Source organism: Nymphaea colorata, chromosome 1 (genome assembly GCF_008831285.2).
Source record: "Nymphaea colorata isolate Beijing-Zhang1983 chromosome 1, ASM883128v2, whole genome shotgun sequence".
Lineage (NCBI taxonomy): Eukaryota > Viridiplantae > Streptophyta > Magnoliopsida > Nymphaeales > Nymphaeaceae > Nymphaea > Nymphaea colorata.
The window spans coordinates 34,225,735-34,243,904 of NC_045138.2; the positions used below are offsets into that span (position 1 = coordinate 34,225,735).

Sequence of the window (18,170 nt, forward strand, 5' to 3'; positions counted from 1 at the left end):
GTAAACAATGAAACAATTTCTTCGCGTTTTTTTCACAATCATATCATATGCTGTAGGTGAGCAGAAATTGTTTTCCTCGTTGTTGAGAACACCGACTGACAGAAAGGTAAACTTTTAATCAGTTACTCTATATCACTATGAATTCGTGTTATTCTCGTTTCAAAAGAATACTGTAATTATGTATAATATTTGATTATCAAATTTAGGGACAATATTTATAATCCTTTTATAAAACGAATATGATGTTTCTAAAAATGTATGATATAAGAATTATGTTCCAAAAATATGATACTGTTCTTCCCCAACGTCCTCTCCTTGAATCTCTATGATTCAGGTTATAAATCTGAGAAAGTCCGTTTGAAACCATTTGTAGACCATCTGATCTGGATATGAAAATGTGAATCGGATCAATATCGGAGCCCTGATCGCTTGCACTGGACTATCTTCCGGGTCCAAATCCACAATGAGCCTGACAGAACACTTGGAAGACCGTGCGGCGTGCAACCTAAGACTAAGAGCATCCTTCCGCGGTCTCGGTGACTCGGTCCCTCCGCAGAAACAACTGGGGAAGCGGTGAAGCGAAATGGAGATACAGTGCTCGCTGGACGTCCGGTACGCCGAACAAATCGCTGCGCTTCTTCGACCGCCGTCTCCCCAAGAAATTCAGGTCTCTTCCACCTCTACTGTTTCTGCAGTCTTTGTCACTTCCCCTTGCTTCCTTTGCCCCTCATATTAACATAGTGACGGGTGTTCTACTGTTCTCACTGAAAACACTTGATACCATATTCGGGATAAGCTGAGATATTCCATTGTTCTTCATGAATCATGAAACAAGTACTCACACCGTCCTACTGCGCTGGATTGTTGGCATAATTCAAAGCACCCCACCATTGTACAACAGGTTAGGCTTTTGGCTCAAGTTTTTCATGGTGTGCGTGTTAAGATGCCTTTCGCGGTTCCTTCATCTTGGCCCCCAAAAAATGGTGGGAGTGCTTTCCTGGCGTGAAGAATGGGCCATTTTTAATTTTTTGAGCGACGTACAAAATGAGAGGATTGAGTTTCTCTTGCATCCGGCTTATCTTGATCATTTTCTGTAAATTCCTTTTCTTTTTCTGTGAGCGTGCTAACGACAAATCAATATACTCTTCGGGTTATGGTTCCCTGAACCATTAGTGACTTCATGCTGCTTTGACGTGAAAGCCTAGGGCATTCATCCCATTACTTTCTGCAAGACTTGTCAGTCACATTAATTCTTAGGGGAACTTTTATCGACATTAGTCGTACTGGTGCAAGTATTACATATTTCATTGGCTGTCCTGGATCCTTTGATCGGGTTGAGTTCAAATCAAATGTCAAGTTTGTTTTTGGTCGTCTGTTCTCATCTTATGTATCTGAACTCTAATTGCATGGTATGATTTTTGGTGGTGTAGGACTATTTTGAGCATCTCCTAGCTGCGAGAAATTGTCATGGCCTTAAGATCAAGCAAAGCGGAGAAATAGGAAAAGGTATTTTTGTTTTACTCTTGGATGCTAGATAACTGAAGGCTCGACTAGATGATTGGTTAAAATCGGGGAACGGATAATGCATCAGGCATGCGCGCTCTGAGCGTCCTGACCCACGATGAGCCAGCTTAGTGAGCGAGTGGACTAGGCTTAGAATCTTGGAGTGGTCCTTCGATTGGCTAATCAAATACCTGCTGTACCTTCCAATATGTGGCCACAGGTCAGCCGACGTGGTGCCTAGAATTGTGTTTACATCAAAATCAACGCAGTCCTGCCAATGAAGCCTTGGGCCTTCATCTATGAACCACAGGTTGCGATATTAATATAAAACTGGCCTAGCACTTTGATTGGCAGGGTTCCATTTGCCAGAGTCATCACAGCAGCACCTACCATCAATACAGGAGCCTTGCGATCTATGTTCAACGTATGTCCACCCACGTAATAGGTAAGGCTGGAAGCCTGGAAGCAATGTACCCGTAGACTTTGGAATAGTTACAATCAACATAACATAAAGTCATCACTTATATTTGGAAGTATTTGGCATGGGAAGCTTTCTGCTAATCATGCATAAGTGGCTATGATAGAACCACCATGATTGATGTCATTAACACCACACAGCTTGCTGGATCTATTTTTGTGTGTGTGTGTGTGCCATCCGTGTTTTGCTCGTTCTTGAATTCATTTCAGTGAAAGTGATTCCTATCTACGAAACCTGCATTACACTTATAAAACAACTGTAATATGGAAAGAAGCTGATTCTATTGACGTTAGATAAAGTGGTAAACCATTACTCTTGCTTGTATGATCTTTTACATATTAGGTTTTTATAAAATTTAGTTTAAGAAGGTGAGTTACTCTATTTCTTTAATGGTATTAAATGATCGCCCAAGACGCGATCTTTGTTTTCTGCCCATATGAGTTGGCTGTATGATTACTGAAGCTTGAAAGTTGTTTTATTGGACGAACAAACTGCAGGTGTATATGCGAACATGGATTTCGAGGAGGAAGATTTGGTCTTGAAGGATCAAATGTTGGTCGGTGCTCAGCACTTCTCTAATAAGGTAGTATGAAATGCATTTTTGAGTTTGCTGGTTAATATCATCCTCTAATGCACATTTAATTGTTATCATGCAATTAGTGATGTAAGTGAAATTTCTCTCTTGAGACTTTCTTATACAATCTCTTTCTTATACCTTGTGAAGTCTTCTTATTTTTTCCTTGACAAGTTTGTGAGTTTACCTCACTGAACCTTTTGTTTTTCATACTGATCAGTAAGACAAATCTATATTTCTTGTAAAAAAGGAGAGGTGCTAGTTGTAGAGCGCATTATTGTACATAACTAGTTATTTATTCCTTTTGATTGTGTGATTGCTTAGTTAAAAAGTTTGTAACACTATTTATTTGTTTATTTATTTTTTTTGTTCTGTTGTTTATAAGCTAATAGATTGCATGAGCCTCAAATTCGGGTCACAGGATGGAAAACCACCTGTTTGTTTTACTTCTTCTTGGTTCATTTTCTAGGCTGAAGCATTTGTCTGTAGCCACTGTTTTTGTTATATTGGCTCAATAGAGCTCCAAATTGGAAGAAGGCTCTATCTTAGAAGTTTGAAGAATCGAGATACTGAAGACCTTAAGGATCATGTGCATACATCAAAGCAGTCTAAAGTGCCTGAAAGTAATGTCTCAGATGTTCATGTCCAAAAAACTGCAGGCTCCTCAAAGGGTGCCATTCCTGAAGGAATGGTTGACGCTTTGATGAATGGTGGATTGACTTTACCATACTCAAAAGAATTTCCTTTGCCTCCTGTTTTTTCTTGTATTGGAGGATGCAGAGAGGAATACTACTGCAGGTATTGAAATTCATTTTCCTTTTGCTTCACTTTTTTCGCTTTCATCATGTTATTTTCTCTGTTTTGTCACAAATTGCCTATACTCTTATAATGTACTGTAGCTTTTACTCTGTAGTGATTCCAACAATGTACTTTATTTTTGCATTATAGGATAGGCTGATGGCTGATCTGCCACATGTTATACTTCAGTCATTGCCATGTTGGCACTGAATACTGATGGGAACCTACACCTGAACCTGCATCTATTCCTATCTGACATGTTTGCGTGGAGAGCTCTTCTTTACTAAGTTGGACACTACCAAGGACAAAAATGTATTGTCTGGTGCTCCCTTTGTTTGAATAAAAGCCACAGTATATGCAAACAAACATTTGGCAATTTTGGGATGATATTATCTATGGCTTCAAACTTGACCCAGGTTTCCAATCATTAATGCATGCAATTCATAATGCCTTGAACAACTCCATCTGTCCATCCTTGTATCCATGACCATTAAATGAACGCCATAGGAGCTCCTCTATCTGATCTTAATCTTTGAAGTTTTGGACTGCTTATTGTTGGTACTGTTTTTCCAGCATTCCGTTTTCTATTGTTGATAAAATAGCTAGATTGCCATTATTTTTCAGTCACTAGAACTGTTTACTTAGTGAAGTTCATTCTTATTTGTTCCGTTTGTTCTACTTTTGAAACATGGTTGAGTGTGTCCCATAGTACCCTTTTCTGAAGCTTGATTGACTTTTCAATTGCTTAGTTTGTGTTACCTATAATCTAGAAAATCTTTGACCCCTATTTTCTATTTAAGTTTGTCATAACTCATTTACTGCAGTTATTAGGTACTACTATGTCCAACATCTCATTGGTTGTATGATTCTGGCTCGTAGTGATCTGATATCCTGTGTTATAGCAAGTCGTGTGCAGAGGCTGACTGGGAATCATGTCATTCTTTATTATGCGTTGGGAAGGAATCAGGTGGAAGTGGAACATGCCGAGAAGCACTTGCTAGGTTCTATGAACATGCTGCTGGTATTTGGTCATCACTCATCAGCCCTTTAATCCTTTACAACTCCTTGCTGTCCTCAGCATTCCATTTCTAATTTAGACACCCTTTTCTGTGTAGAAACGAATGATATTTTCATCCTTGCAGCCAAGGTATGCTCATGTTTATTCCTCTGGCTATTATTAGTCTTACTCAGTATTCTTGATGAATGATGATTGATGATGGATGAGTTGTTTTGAGCAAATATGTTGGATATCCTAAATAAGTGCTTCAACTGAATGTACTTATCTTACCACGGTGATTCTTAAGGAAGATTATGATGCTTTTATAATTTATGCTGCAGGTAATCTCATCTACTATTCTAAAATACCAAAATTTGAAAACAGCTAATCATGAATGCCAAAAGAAGAAAATGAAGACAAGTGAGATAAGCGGCCCCAACTTTCCTTTTCTTCTGGAGGCTTGGAAGCCTTTCTCCATGGGGTATAAACAAAGGTAGGTTGCTATCCACTAGCAATCAAGCTACAGAATCCTAACTCATTTAGCTAAGCATTGGTTGGAAAGAAACTTCGCAAGTTTTTCTGGGGAGGTTGTACATATATTTTGCTTAAAAAGGACAAAAGGGAATGGTACCACATAGAATGGAGGTAGTAGAAATGTATGCTGATTTTTGTTATTTGATCATTTTATTTGGAGTTTATAGGCACACACACTGACTTCTATGTGTGTGTAAGCCATATTTAATGTTTATACTTTATATTGTTGGTCAATGGGTGAGATTAACATGCAAGTTTGTTTAGCTTTCACATTAAAGAATCACATACGACAAATTCCCTCTTTGTTTATTGTGAAACTGATGAAAGATTTTAAATCTAAAATATTTATTTTACCATGTCCAAATACACATGCACCTTTCTCATGTTTTATTGTCTGTAGATGGTGGGATTGTGTGGCTCTGCCAGATGATGTTGAATGTTCTGAGGAAACTTCCTTCAGAATGCAGATGAAAGACCTAGCATTTAAGGTAATCAAAGTATTTCTGCATGATCTTCATCTCCAGTTGTTTTCTTTGGATATACAAGTAATATACATAAATTGCATGCTTTTGCAATTTACTTTCTTGGACTGTCACTGCCATTTGAACTTAAATCCATAAGAATTGCATAGCTATGTAGCAAATTTACTGTTCAAATATGTTTCTGGTTTCTGTATAGGAGACCAACTTCTTTATTGGTGGAATAACTACTTGAGTAGGACCAAAGAGAAGAATTATGATTTAGATTTTTTTTAAGAATAAAACCATAACTTCTTCTAACACTTCTACATAATCCATGGATTTTCATTCCAACCCTCTTAGGGGCATTGATATAGCTTGATTGATTGATTACCATTATATATATTTGCTAGTGCACACAGTGTGATGTAAGAAGTTTAAAAGGAATAGGTTGTTTGAAGAGGGGGGGTGGGGGGGGAGGTGGTGGTGGGGTGTGGTCGTGTCTGGGTTTGGTGTGGAGAGAGAGAGAGGTGTCCTAACTAACAGGGTTTTCCATGAAATCACTAGAGATGCTGGAGGTAAGGGCATGTTTTGCATGCCTCGACAAATTAAAACTTCATAAGCTGTTATATCCTCATGCAGGTTGCTGGATTTTTCTTAATTAAGAAAGTTCAAAACTGAATGATGTTATTGGGAAGGTTTAGGGAAGGTCTACATTTTTACTATCTTGATTAGTTGCTGCGGCCTAAAAAGTGGGTACAGCCTTCCGATCGTTTTAGTTTAACAGGTTTAAGCTGTCATTTAATTGGAGAAAAAAATACAACAGTAGCAGCAGACTTTGGCTATCGCAGCTTTTATTCAAAATCAAGTAGGTCAGACAAGCATTGGGTTTTGTTTCTGGCAGCATTTTCCAAAATAAAGACCATGCACGAAACAAGTAGTGATGAATTTTACCTGAGATTTAGCACTGTAGACATACTTTAATATATTCTTTTCTTTTTCCTTCTGACCATCATACTCCGGACCTCATGCAAAGGTGGTCTCTGGGAAAAATGAACCAAGACACAATGGCAGACCATCTTAACATGCAATGAAAAAAATGTAAATGGAAGAAACATGTTTAAACCCTTGCATGTCTACTTTTTTTCTGCTCTATTTCAAGTCTGAATTGTATCTTTTGTTTGTAATTATTTTCTTTGTTTTTTCCTCCTAATGGTGCCTAAGATTGTTCCACCTTGTTCTAGGAACTTATCTGCATGATGTTGGTTTTTAGTGTAGTATGCTTTTACATTCTCATTTTGACATTCTCATTTTGACATGAATTTTGTTGATGAGTTAAACTGTAAATTAGCAGTTTCTCTCTTGGAATCCTCTTTAAACTTATGGTTTGAATATTTCAGTCATTGCAGCTTCTGAAAGCAGCAATATTTACGGAGGAATGTGCACCTTGTATCCACTCAGAGTTGTGTTTCTTCATCAGGCCTGCATTCTCTTTCAAGTAAATGACATTTTATTCATTGTCATGCACTTCCTCCATATTTGGCTCCTTAATGTTTGATCAGTATTTTCTCTGGAAATATATGGGCATATCATTGGCATGTTCGAGCTAAACAATCTGTAAGTTCTGTTACCTTTTAGAGGAAATTTGTCTTGTTTCCTTTGGCTAGTTAGTAAGGCACTTCTGACATTAGGGTGCAATAGGAAATTTAGCAGGTGATTTATGGTCTGGTTCAAAGTAACCTTGATTGCACTTCTTCAGAGACTTGGTTGTTGCATCTCCTGTGGAAGACTATTTTATCCATATCAGTGACCTTCCACCCCTTGAAATGGTTAGATAAAATACAACACATAGGTTGTAGGTTGAATTTATGTGCCCTTTTTTCAAATGAAGACCACATGTACTAGTGCAGCTGAACATCAAAGTCGCACATCTATTTCAGGAAGAAGCTGACAAATTCACACGACCTCTCTTAGATACTCTTGGCGATGATTATGCAGTTTCTTGTGAAGGTAGAGACTTCTAGCTTCTTTGTTTTGTCTAATTTAGTTTGCTTTCATCAGTTTGTCAACTAAGCAAGAATTTTAAAAAGCACTAGTATTGTTTGAAGGAATTAAAACATAGGAACTCTCTGTCCTATGATCTGTTTCAATCTTCAGGAGTTTATTTTTTTCCCTCTGTTTTATTTGAGGCAGTGGCTCCAAATAGCTGTTAGTTGTATGACTACCGGTGACTACCTCATCAATGGCTGTAAAATTTCAAACGAATATTGTATGTCAGAGACTTTCCCAACTTAATATGTCTAAAGTGGGAGTTCAAATTGGACACTTTACGTGTTAGAGAACTGTTTAGAAAGTTTGAATACTCTCCATCAGCTAATGTGGTATTAGATAACTGAGTTCTCTGAATAACAAGTATTCACTTTATTGCTTTTCACTTCAAGAAATCAAATTTGGAGAGCTCAGAAGGAGAAGCATGGAGCTTTTAGGAACAAATTTCCAGTTAAAAGGAGAATTTTTCATCCGCAAGCAATACAATTCTATTTCTGACAATTTGCATGTTAGAGAACTGTTCAGAAAGATTAAATACTCTCCATCGGCAAATGTTGTATTAGATAACTAAGTTCTCTGGATAGCAAATATTCACTTTATTGCTTTCCAATTCAAGAAATCAAATTTGGAGAGCTCAGAGAAAGGAGTATGGAGCTTTCTACCCTTGTTTCTAAGTTCAAAAAAATATGCTAGATACAAGTGATACATTTGTATCGCTTGTCTCTTAAGGAATAATAATCATACTAAATTTTTGCATAACAGAAATTGTAGCTTGACTCTATCTTGGAGTTATTCAAGAACCGTTAGAATTTATTACTGAATTTATGCTTCTAATTTGAATCTCAGATTAGATAACAGGGAACCCTTTAGTTTTAAGTTCTTCTACTGTCATGTTTCAGAACCTGTTATCATGTCAGAAGACCATATATCACAACATAGATTCCCTGACCTTGTGGTTTTATACTGACCATGTTGTGATGGATGCACAAAACTCAGTTGCGAGAAACTTCATAGAATAACGGTAGTTTTTTTGGTACTTGTATTATAATACCTTGTATGCTTATCATGAGAAAACTCCCTACCTTCTTCAAGACAAATTTCTTTCCTGACTTAGGGAAGCCTTTATCGGTATGGACACACAGCATCTGTTTTCGTGTTATTTTTCAGGAACAGCATTCTTTCCTATTCATAGTTGCATGAACCATTCTTGCTGTCCAAATACGAAGGCTTTCAAAAGAGATGAGGTAATGCAGTAGATATTGTTCACTACTGAAGCTTTAGAATTATCAACTATCAACTTGTTGTAGATATCTTTCTTCTTTCCTAATGTAATTTTGCTCACCTGAATTTAATGTTGGAATCATATGCTTACTGTTATATCGAAGGAGACAGTCTGGTTCTGGTTGGCTGATGGCATTGATGAGTGCTAGCAGGTTCACATGCTAACATGAAATGTCTGAGATACCTTTTGGTAGTAAATTGTGATAGAAATTTAGAGATTTGAACTAGATCCAAATCCATTCAGGGTAAATTTTTCTATTGGAAACCCATTTAGTATAAAAAATGATTATCCCGTTAAAGCAAACAACAATGGTCTTGATGTGTGTACAAGCAGTTGAAGTTCATATGATCATCAAATTTAGGAACTGGCTAGAATAAGCAGGATTTTCCAACTATCAGATCCCCTTTCAGGACCTTGACGATTAAAGCCAGATAGATGGGGGTTTGGTTACACATAATTTCATGGTCCAGCATAAATGCTTGAGTCTTTGCCAAAATGCTATTCCCTTTATTCGTCTAGTAGCAGGTAATAAAACAAAGTTATTGCAACTGCAGGATAGGGATGGTCAAGCAACAATAATTGCACTAAGACCCATATCGAGAGGTGAAGAGGTACTTAATCTTCAACCTTTTGTTATTATGTATGGTCACAACGTTTGAAGTGTAATTCATGCATGTGCTTCCGGTGGCTGTAATTTTCCAATTCTGAATTCCTAGCAGGTTACCATCTCATATATTGATGAAGACCTTCCATGTGAGGACAGGCAGGCATCACTTGCTGACTACGGGTTCCAGTGCAACTGTCCTAAGTGCCTCGAAGAATAGTGACCATCTTCATTGTTCCTGATTGATTTTTGTGAGAATACTATAAGATTCACTAGCATTAATGAGTTCAGAATCCTATATTCATTTTGCCAATTGAAAAGGACATTGAGGTTCACCTGGTTTTGAAATTACCGAATCGTGTGAAATTTTCTGTGATACTGTGATGTTTTCACGTGCAAGGCAACATGCAAGGGTCATAATGATGCAATGTTAGTCTCAGCCCTTTATGTAAACTTGAGAAATTCTTGTGAGTCCATAGGCTGAAGATGAAGTTTCTCTGGCACTGAAGTGGAATATGTAATCCATCGGCATAGTTGGAGCATGTGACTGCAGTGATTGCCTGGGCTTTCGGAATTAACAGCAAAAGCAATAGCCTTTTAACCTCCTGTAAGGCTGGTCGTATCACCTAATTAGGTTAGATCGACATATAGTTTGCAGATTCAGATTCCACATGTATATCTCTAGCATCCGACTAGCTCAGATCTGCATAACTGTGGCTACTTAGGGCCGATCTAGATCGGTTGTTGATGTCAATGGTGATGGCTCCCTCTTACTCCCTCTACCTTGGGTAGGCGTAGCTAGTCTGGACCAGCACGTGACCTAGGCTGAAGGCGATCCGTCAAGTAGTTCCGTTCTTACAAGCTCCTCATATATATATATATATATATATATATATATATATAAAGACAGATGGAGGGCGAGAAGATAGCGGGCATTGAGGCTTTGTCGCGATAATGAAGGACCGACAGCAGCGCATTTTTTTTTTCCCTCTATAATTACACGACCAAGGACCAAACCAAGTAAACCCACTAGTAAGTCATTCTGATTATAATCTGGAGCAACAGATGCAGCGTGATTAACTATACCTGTTTCCCGTACAGACTGTTAATCATGTATTGTTGGCCACCAACATGTGACTTATAGAATAACTTCCACGCAAGCCAACAACGAAGTAACATATACAGAAACTGGTTTAGACAAATCAACCTGAAGGAAAGGGAGGATCTAGTGCGGTTCGGCAGGTCTAGTTGGGGGAGGGGGCCCATATAAGAGGTATGATATTAATTGTGAGCTGCTTAGTCTCAGTTACAATTCGTTGTCCTACCTAATGGCAGGAAACTAAATCTAAAAGTTTGCACATGGCCCATGTTAAGTGCCTACTTTCAGATGAATTGACCACATTTTCTTTTCTTAATTTAGATCCCATACATGCTACCATCAACGCTTTTGCAATTGAGACCAAACCAAAAACAATTTTGTGGAAAACAAGATCTGGTTTATCATTTCTGCAGAGGACGGACCCAATCAAGAAACAAGACTCTCAGTCTATCTAGAAACGTAATTATAATTTAAAATGAGAATATAAAGAAAACATTAACTGCAGAGTAGATAACTATAAATAATGTTAATAGTAAAGGATTACTGGAACATGAAGCTACATGCTTCTCTTCAGGTCAGATCTACGATATTCACATAAGTATATTTGAATTTCATATTACATGCTGCAAAAAATGCAAAAATGTGTTTGTTTATCAAGTTTTCTCCGAGAATTAAGGTTCAACAGCAACCAGAAGCGAGAAAAGTAGAAAAAAAAATAATACAACCACTACGCTTTGCCAATTCTCACAGTCCTGAAAGAGTGCGCAAGACCAGCTTCAAGAATAATCCTTAGTCAAATCAGTTTATCAACTCCATATTCAAGACCTTGAAAACTTATCATGACAAATGCTGTTGATGTGAAAATTTCTCACGACATGGTTGTGTGCATCCTTTCTTTCTGAAGCTCCATGCAGTTGTAGACATCTTCAATTCTGTTATCACAGAAACTCACAATTGGCACATTTCAGAATGAAAACAGCCCTTGCATAAAAACCCAAACAAGTGAAAATTACCGGGTATCTATGAGTTAATTTCTTCTTGGAGAGCCAAAAAATTGCTCCAAGCTCACTGAGGTAAACACGTTAGGAGCTATATGTGCAGCCCCAGATGGAGAGATGAAAAGCTCATATCTGATGAAACGCTTAACTCATAATATAAAAAAATGACAATTATTAATATAATTTGTAATAAATATAAACACAAAAAGATAGCAAGAAACAAGTAATGGCAATGGTAAGATAATCTGATAAAGATGATATTCGAATAGGACATCGTTACATGAACACATACAGGCATCAATAAAAAATAAAACCATCTAATGCCATTTTTTGTTGACTTGAAGTCATTAAAGAATTGAATAGCACAAACAGTATCATGCATGGATGTTGGATGCCACAAGTACAAACTCTTCAACAATTAGAGTTAACAAATTAGAAGTAAATGTGAAAAGAATAAGAAGTGAAAAAAAAAGGACATAAGAATAACAAATTACAAAAGTAAAGCAACAGGAAAAGGGGCATCAGTAGAAGTCCAGAACATGTTTTACAAGTAGTGCAAATCTTTTTACGTGTATGTCATGTATCAGTTCTCTAAAGAATCTTCCTCTTTTTTAAACTAAAATACACTCAGTAAGAAAACCAAGTGAATCCTTCACAATTGCTACACGTGCTAACCTGTCTGCTAACATTAACTACCAATTCATGTTTCAAATTAGCTAATGGCTTGAGCATATGAAGAACAATATACATACAGCCAACTGGGAGATAATATCAAGATTTGAGTCGATATGCCAGTCCGGTTCAAGTTGGCGAACAAAAGATGTCCTTCCATTTTCTGTGCTACAGAATAGAACCTGTAGGGATTTGAGGACAATATATTACAGAATTGCTAGGTGAAAACTGAAGGAATCCAGATATAAAAGTAATAGAGCATAAAAATTACAAAGTGAACAAACTTATTACATGAAGAAGGCGGCATACATGCTGATGCAACTATATATTGAGGACACAATCTGCTCACCTTATTGAGAATGTATATATGATGTATTAGTAATGAAATGACATAAGCAGGAGTAGTTTATAAAAGGCAGTAACTTAGGTTATCTGCAACTCAATTGGATCAAAAATCTTATCCAAAGGAAAAGTAGGGGGAACACATGCATCAAACACTCTTACTAATGCAATACCACTACAAGGAAACTCGACATACTTCTTAGGAAGAAGCTTTGGATGTTACAAATGTCAGGAATACATTCTTGATGTTATAAATGGCATGCTAAGCTAAGTTGCCAGTTCCAACATATCTGGAAGGCAGATAATTCCTATGTCATCCTAAATCAGGAATTAAGAGTCACACTCATCTATTGCCTAAACACTTCAAACTGACAAACAGAACAGGCGTTCTATTTTTCAGCCATAAATGGATTAGTTAAGAAATCAAGAAAACTGATTTGCAGAAAGAGAAACAAGCATAAACCAAATGAGCAATTTGTTTAACGGTTCTAAGAAAATCAAGAACGCAAACCTCAATCCAGAGAAATTAAAATGTCTAACAAGCTGACATCCTGAAGTAGCTAGAATACTTTCCTCCAATCTTGAGATTACAAATGTCATCTAATTTATACCTTATCTTTGATCAGTCCCCCAGAACCAAAAGCACCAGCATCCTCCAAAGCCTTGAGAACTCTTTCCTGCAAATTAATTTAAATAGAAATAGAGCTATATCAAGTTGTTACGACAATCAGAAAGCCTGCAATTCAGATTGTTCTGATGCCATACAGAAGAAGTGTCACTATAAGTGTCAAAAGATGAGGTAGCAATATACAAAGATAAATGTATACGTATTTAATTCATCTAAAGTACTAGCCTACTAGGAATGGGAACTCTAATATTGTAGGACAATATTGCTCATAGCCGCTTGCCCTTCACCAATAAGCATAGAAGGTTCAAAAGAATGGTACTTGAGAGCTCCATTAAGCAAATATTAGGGATTGCAGACCAAATAGGAACAACAAAATGTGAAAGGCTTCAAATCAACATAACAGGGAACCATCAAGCTAATCATACAACAGTCTTCTCCCAATACAACACTTGGAGCTGGCATGCTGAATGCTTGCAAATTGATTACTTTTACCCAACAAATAAGCTATTTATATCAAGAAATCTACAATGAAGGCTGTAAACTTGCAAGGGAAGTTGTTTTGTCACTTCAAGTCAGTTTCACTTTGTTTGGCACCTCTTCTTCAGAATGTCTAAACATTGCTTCAAAAATAAAATACCTAAAAATTTTCCATATTTACAATGATAACAAGCAAACAAATAACACAAATTGCGCAAAATTAAAATGCAACACATCATTAAGCACAACAAAACTAGACATGATCCCAAGTCATTAGACATTCAAAGCATGTAGCCAAGTTTCTGAAGAAAAAAGAGCTTAGTTTCTGCTCAAGTGTACCATAAAAATAAGAGAATCACAAAGAAGAATAAAATGTTAATAATGAAACACTGTCAATATAATAAGTTCAAAAATGATCATGTGCACACAAAAAAAAGCTAAATAATCAGAATAACAATGAATTTCACGCACCCCACTTTCATCATCCACAATTCTCTCCATAAGATACAGATCACAGATTTTGGCAACTTCAACCAACACTTCCAAAACAGATTTCCTGATTGTTGCATGTATCTGCTCATGAATTATTAACAAAAGGTCATTCTCACATTGTGCTAAATATGCGAATTACAAGAACAAGACCCTCCAGCAGACCTGGAGCTCTTCTGGATCATTCTCCTCAAGCACCACACCAAGTAATCGGCATGTGACCTGCATGGGAAAAGAACAGGAGATGGGGTGAGAAAAATAGGAATACAGCAATTGTTCATATATTCGGTACCAAAAGTTTAACTACTCCTCTGCACAAATTCTGAAGCTTTTCTGTAACAAGTAAAACATGCATAACATGACTCGAGAACCTGACAAGCACCAAGGATTATTGGCATTCAGAGTCCAGACAAAGTGACTGGACACAAACCAAGTGTGTGACAAACAGGTCATTCGAGCTCTTCTTCACTGAAAAGGGTGTCGCAAGTAAAAGAGAATAAGAAAATTCAAGGGAAGAACTAACATGACTTGGTTAAGCTAGTAGTGCATTATACACTTTATGTACCTTTAGCAGAAAAGGGCCCCATCAAGCAATATGAGTATTGGAGACAATTTTTCATGGATTAAGTGATTAAGTTGATCTGATTTCTTAATCAGCTTACATTATGGTTTCTATATCCAATACATGCAAATAAATACAGAAGCATTCGGAGATCAGACCCACTACCGTCTATAAGCAACAGTTCTCATGATACCTTTCTACCTTCACTTAGTCTTTGCCTCACTATATGCCCAAGAGTTAACTGTCAATGAAAATGAGGAAAATGTCAATGACATACCATGGCCTCATGAATCATAAACTTGTAAATAGTTCATCTTTTTATTCTCTTTAGGGACTACAAAGTATTGGACACAATTTTGTACCTTTGCTGGTTGAAAGAAGTCACTTATTGCATCCTGTGTCTCTGGGTTATCCAAAGATGAGGTTAACCTGGATGTCAGTATTGACTCATTTGATGGGCCAACTCCAGCAGTACCTGACATAGAACCTTGTAGATGGTGTCGCCCTCTGTGTTGTCCACTGGGGGTCCTCAATAATTTCCACATAAAGACCACAGTTACAGCTAAACCGACAATAGCTCCAATGGAATGAGCACTCTGAAGCACACAAAGTAAAAATGAGAAAAGCTCTTGCCAAGACTACCCAATTTCTCAAAAATATTTGATGGGTCAATCTCCATGCAGCTTCTTCACTACTGCACCGAAAGTCTTTTAGTGGATATTAACACTTCGATATTTTCAGGCCACATTTATCCGACTGCAGTATAGATCCATGGTTCTTTAGAAAATAAAATCCAGTTCCATCATACTGAGCCGCTTAATGAGATAATAGGGTTTGTATCATCGATCCCAACTGATTTATCAGACGCAAAAGGAGTCCCTAAATAGACAGCCACGTTCTCCCTAAGTTAGATAACATTCAGAGGTGTCATGTTAGAGGAATGGTTGTTGCCACAGCCAAGAAACATTGCCGATTTGAAGAAGTGTCGGCATTTACAATCATATGGATGGACTTGTAAACAGATTCAAGACAAAAGCCTCTCAAAACTGAGGAAAAAGGGCCCAGAACGAGGAATTGCAAATTCATCAAGGGGTTCAACTCAGACACACGGTACGGGCACGTGTAACGCTGCCTAATCCAGGTTCTGAAAGATGGATCGTTTAATGCTTCAATAGTTAATCAAGCAACTAAGTATGCAAATACTGAACAAGGGGGCAGGACAAAAATGTCTACATGGTATACGGATACGGACTCCATTTCGAATGAGAAAAGATCAGCACACAGGCGCACAATTGATCTTCTTGCATAAGATGCAAACCAATATTGAATTCCTATCCCAATACAACATTAAATCCATTGAGAAACCTAGCGAATTGTGGTAGCAAGCGCCAACCACCAGCATAACTTTATCAGTCCCAACTAAACAATTGGGGCTTCAATAAATGGTTCCTTTGGAAGGTCCGTATTCTATGTTCTTGACCACTTGCAAAAACCAAACCAATCATGGATACAAATTTGTGAACAGAGCTTCGTGATCAATAATCAGCGGGGAAAAATTTTGTAAAGAAGCGGAAACAAAGAAAAGAGAAAAGGAAGCAGGAAAGACATTGTGGGGTACCCAGTCATGTGCAGAGACGCGAAGGAGGCTTGACATCTTGAGTGTTAGATAGGTGCCGATCTTCTTTACCATCTGGGCCAGTTCTTCTTCTTTGGAAGAAGAGTCGGCCATGGTGGTGTAGGAATGGCAAGCCGCACGGAGAACTTGGCTTCTATGGACTCAGATGCAGAAGGTAGTTGCCCGGTTGGTCCAGTTCGACGGGTACAGTAAACTCAGAACAACTTGACTTGAATCTGACGGAACCGTCTACCTTTGCCTTTTACTTTTCGCCCTTCGTTTTTCTTTTCGACTCGGTTTGAATAGAACCAGAATTGATGTTTATAGCAATAAGGAGTGTTCGAACCTTTGAAAACCCAGGAAGTAGAAAAAAAATACGAAAAATAAGGATGATTTATGTGGTTCAATGACTCCATCCAATGGAAAACAATGAACAGCTATTACTAAATAATAAGAAATGGAAAACGGAAAAGTTATTGCAGACCTAAACCTGTGCACCTACTGCCGTACTTTTCTTTTTTTTTCTTTGTCATCACTCTGATCCATTTTCAGCAGACACCTGAATCAATGCACCTGCTGCGTTATTTTCTTCTGTTTTCCATTTGAATCAGCCGATTCATTTCACTAACTAAAGAAAGTGCAAGTTAAATTTCGAGTATTCGAATTGGATTGGCCAAATCAGGGCGACTTAAATGGACTTTTTTGGGTGGCTGATTAATGTCGATTTGACAACACAATTGTGTGCTTATAGTCTAATTATCATTTTTAGGTGGATAGCAGATAAACCACTCTCTCTGATGAAGACCTTTTCAAGCCTAAGAAGTTGGGGCCCAGGATTTTTAAGGAGACGCATATCTTAAATTTTCATAAATTCAAATGTCTCGTTTGAAATGAATTTGCAAAGGCATGAGAACCGTTTACCGCAGTTCTCCAAGCGGGGAAGAAAATGCTACGCTTTAAAATGAAAATCGCACGTGAACGATTGGACAGAAAAGGCAGCATACATATCAATCAAAAACTAAATGGGGCTTTTCATTCTGCAAGTTTACTTTACTTTGCTGGGAGGCAGGAAAAGTTTGATGCATCCTAGTTTAACCCTACAATGGCGATCGAGTAGCCGAGTACTTTCACCTTCAATATCAACATTGTTAGGGGGTATTTGGTAACCAAAAAAACACTAACACAGTGAATCTGTCTCAAATATAATATTTAAGTAGAATATATTAGAACACAATGTTGTTCCATAAGTTTTTGCCCCAATCTTCTGAAACAGATTCGTGGAACACTGTGTTAGTGTTTCTGCGCTCCCATAAGGCTGCACATGGGCTGAGTTCGAACTGAGCTTGATTTGTCACAAACCTGGCCCAACCTGGACGGGGACAGACCAAGCCTGGCTTTAACTCAAGCCCCTCTTAATTGAATGAGTTGAACCCAACTTGTTAAAAGTATATAGATTACCCAATCTGACCCGGCTCGTCCCTGTTGATAAACTGACATTCACATGGCGCTTGATAATCAAGTCTTTTTAAGTTTGAATTTCTCTATGTAAATCGTTATTTTGAAAAAGACAATTTTGATTCTAAAAACTGACAATTTGATTCGAACCCTTGAGGTGGGATTTAATCGAAAAATATATTTAAAACATGCTAACCAATGATACCTTACAAAAGCACAAATACACATGTGGTATGCAGATAAACATGATGACTAAAAAAATAAAGCTATTTCTGCCGGGCTGAAATTGGAAATTTCAAGTCAAAGTCAAAGAACGCACCCAACCCATTAGCACGGGATGGGTCTTGGATCACTCACCAAGGTGCCGAGCTCGAGCCGGGCCACGACAGATTGGTGTCAACACCGAGCATGGCCCCTAATCGCTCCCCTAACACTGCAACATTCTGTTCAAGTTTTGGAATGCAGATTCAACTTATGAATCCGCTTGTATGGGCAGCATCTTTGACTATCTTATAGAAACCCCATCTAAAATCCACAATCCTAAATAAATCTGAGC

General features: G+C 37.7%; 2 protein-coding genes across 8 annotated transcripts; one reads left to right on the forward strand and one right to left on the reverse strand.

The window, feature by feature from the left end:
- Nucleotides 1-515: 515 nt before the first annotated feature.
- On the forward strand, nt 516-9,612 carry LOC116246218 (histone-lysine N-methyltransferase ATXR2). 6 transcript variants are annotated; one of them, XM_050075648.1, is made up of 17 exons: nt 542-667; nt 797-901; nt 1,431-1,506; nt 1,724-1,948; nt 2,479-2,564; nt 3,025-3,353; nt 4,256-4,374; nt 4,469-4,500; nt 4,692-4,843; nt 5,285-5,372; nt 6,743-6,791; nt 6,905-6,959; nt 7,102-7,171; nt 7,283-7,352; nt 8,559-8,635; nt 9,228-9,284; nt 9,393-9,612. In XM_050075648.1, the coding sequence occupies exons 4-17, from the start codon at nt 1,930-1,932 to the stop codon at nt 9,495-9,497; spliced, it is 1,308 nt and encodes a 435-aa protein (XP_049931605.1). In that variant the 5' UTR covers nt 542-667; nt 797-901; nt 1,431-1,506; nt 1,724-1,929; the 3' UTR covers nt 9,498-9,612. The 6 variants fall into 6 exon arrangements, 4 of the variants coding, with proteins under 4 accessions (XP_031473834.1, XP_031473833.1, XP_049931605.1 ...); XM_031617973.2 differs by lacking the exon at nt 1,724-1,948 and having other exon boundaries at nt 530-667; nt 836-901; XM_031617975.2 differs by lacking the exon at nt 797-901 and having other exon boundaries at nt 631-667.
- A 1,248-nt stretch (nt 9,613-10,860) lies between these two features.
- Nucleotides 10,861-16,500, reverse strand: LOC116245819 (peroxisome biogenesis protein 22). 2 transcript variants are annotated; one of them, XM_031617386.2, is made up of 9 exons: nt 16,163-16,496; nt 14,907-15,140; nt 14,738-14,785; nt 14,148-14,204; nt 13,965-14,066; nt 13,000-13,065; nt 12,127-12,228; nt 11,390-11,517; nt 10,861-11,308 (listed from the first exon to the last, which is right to left on the reverse strand). In XM_031617386.2, the coding sequence occupies exons 1-8, from the start codon at nt 16,271-16,273 to the stop codon at nt 11,404-11,406; spliced, it is 834 nt and encodes a 277-aa protein (XP_031473246.1). In that variant the 5' UTR covers nt 16,274-16,496; the 3' UTR covers nt 10,861-11,308; nt 11,390-11,403. The 2 variants fall into 2 exon arrangements, with proteins under 2 accessions (XP_031473246.1, XP_031473247.1); XM_031617387.2 differs by lacking the exon at nt 13,965-14,066 and having other exon boundaries at nt 16,163-16,500.
- Between the last annotated feature and the right edge of the window lie 1,670 nt (nt 16,501-18,170).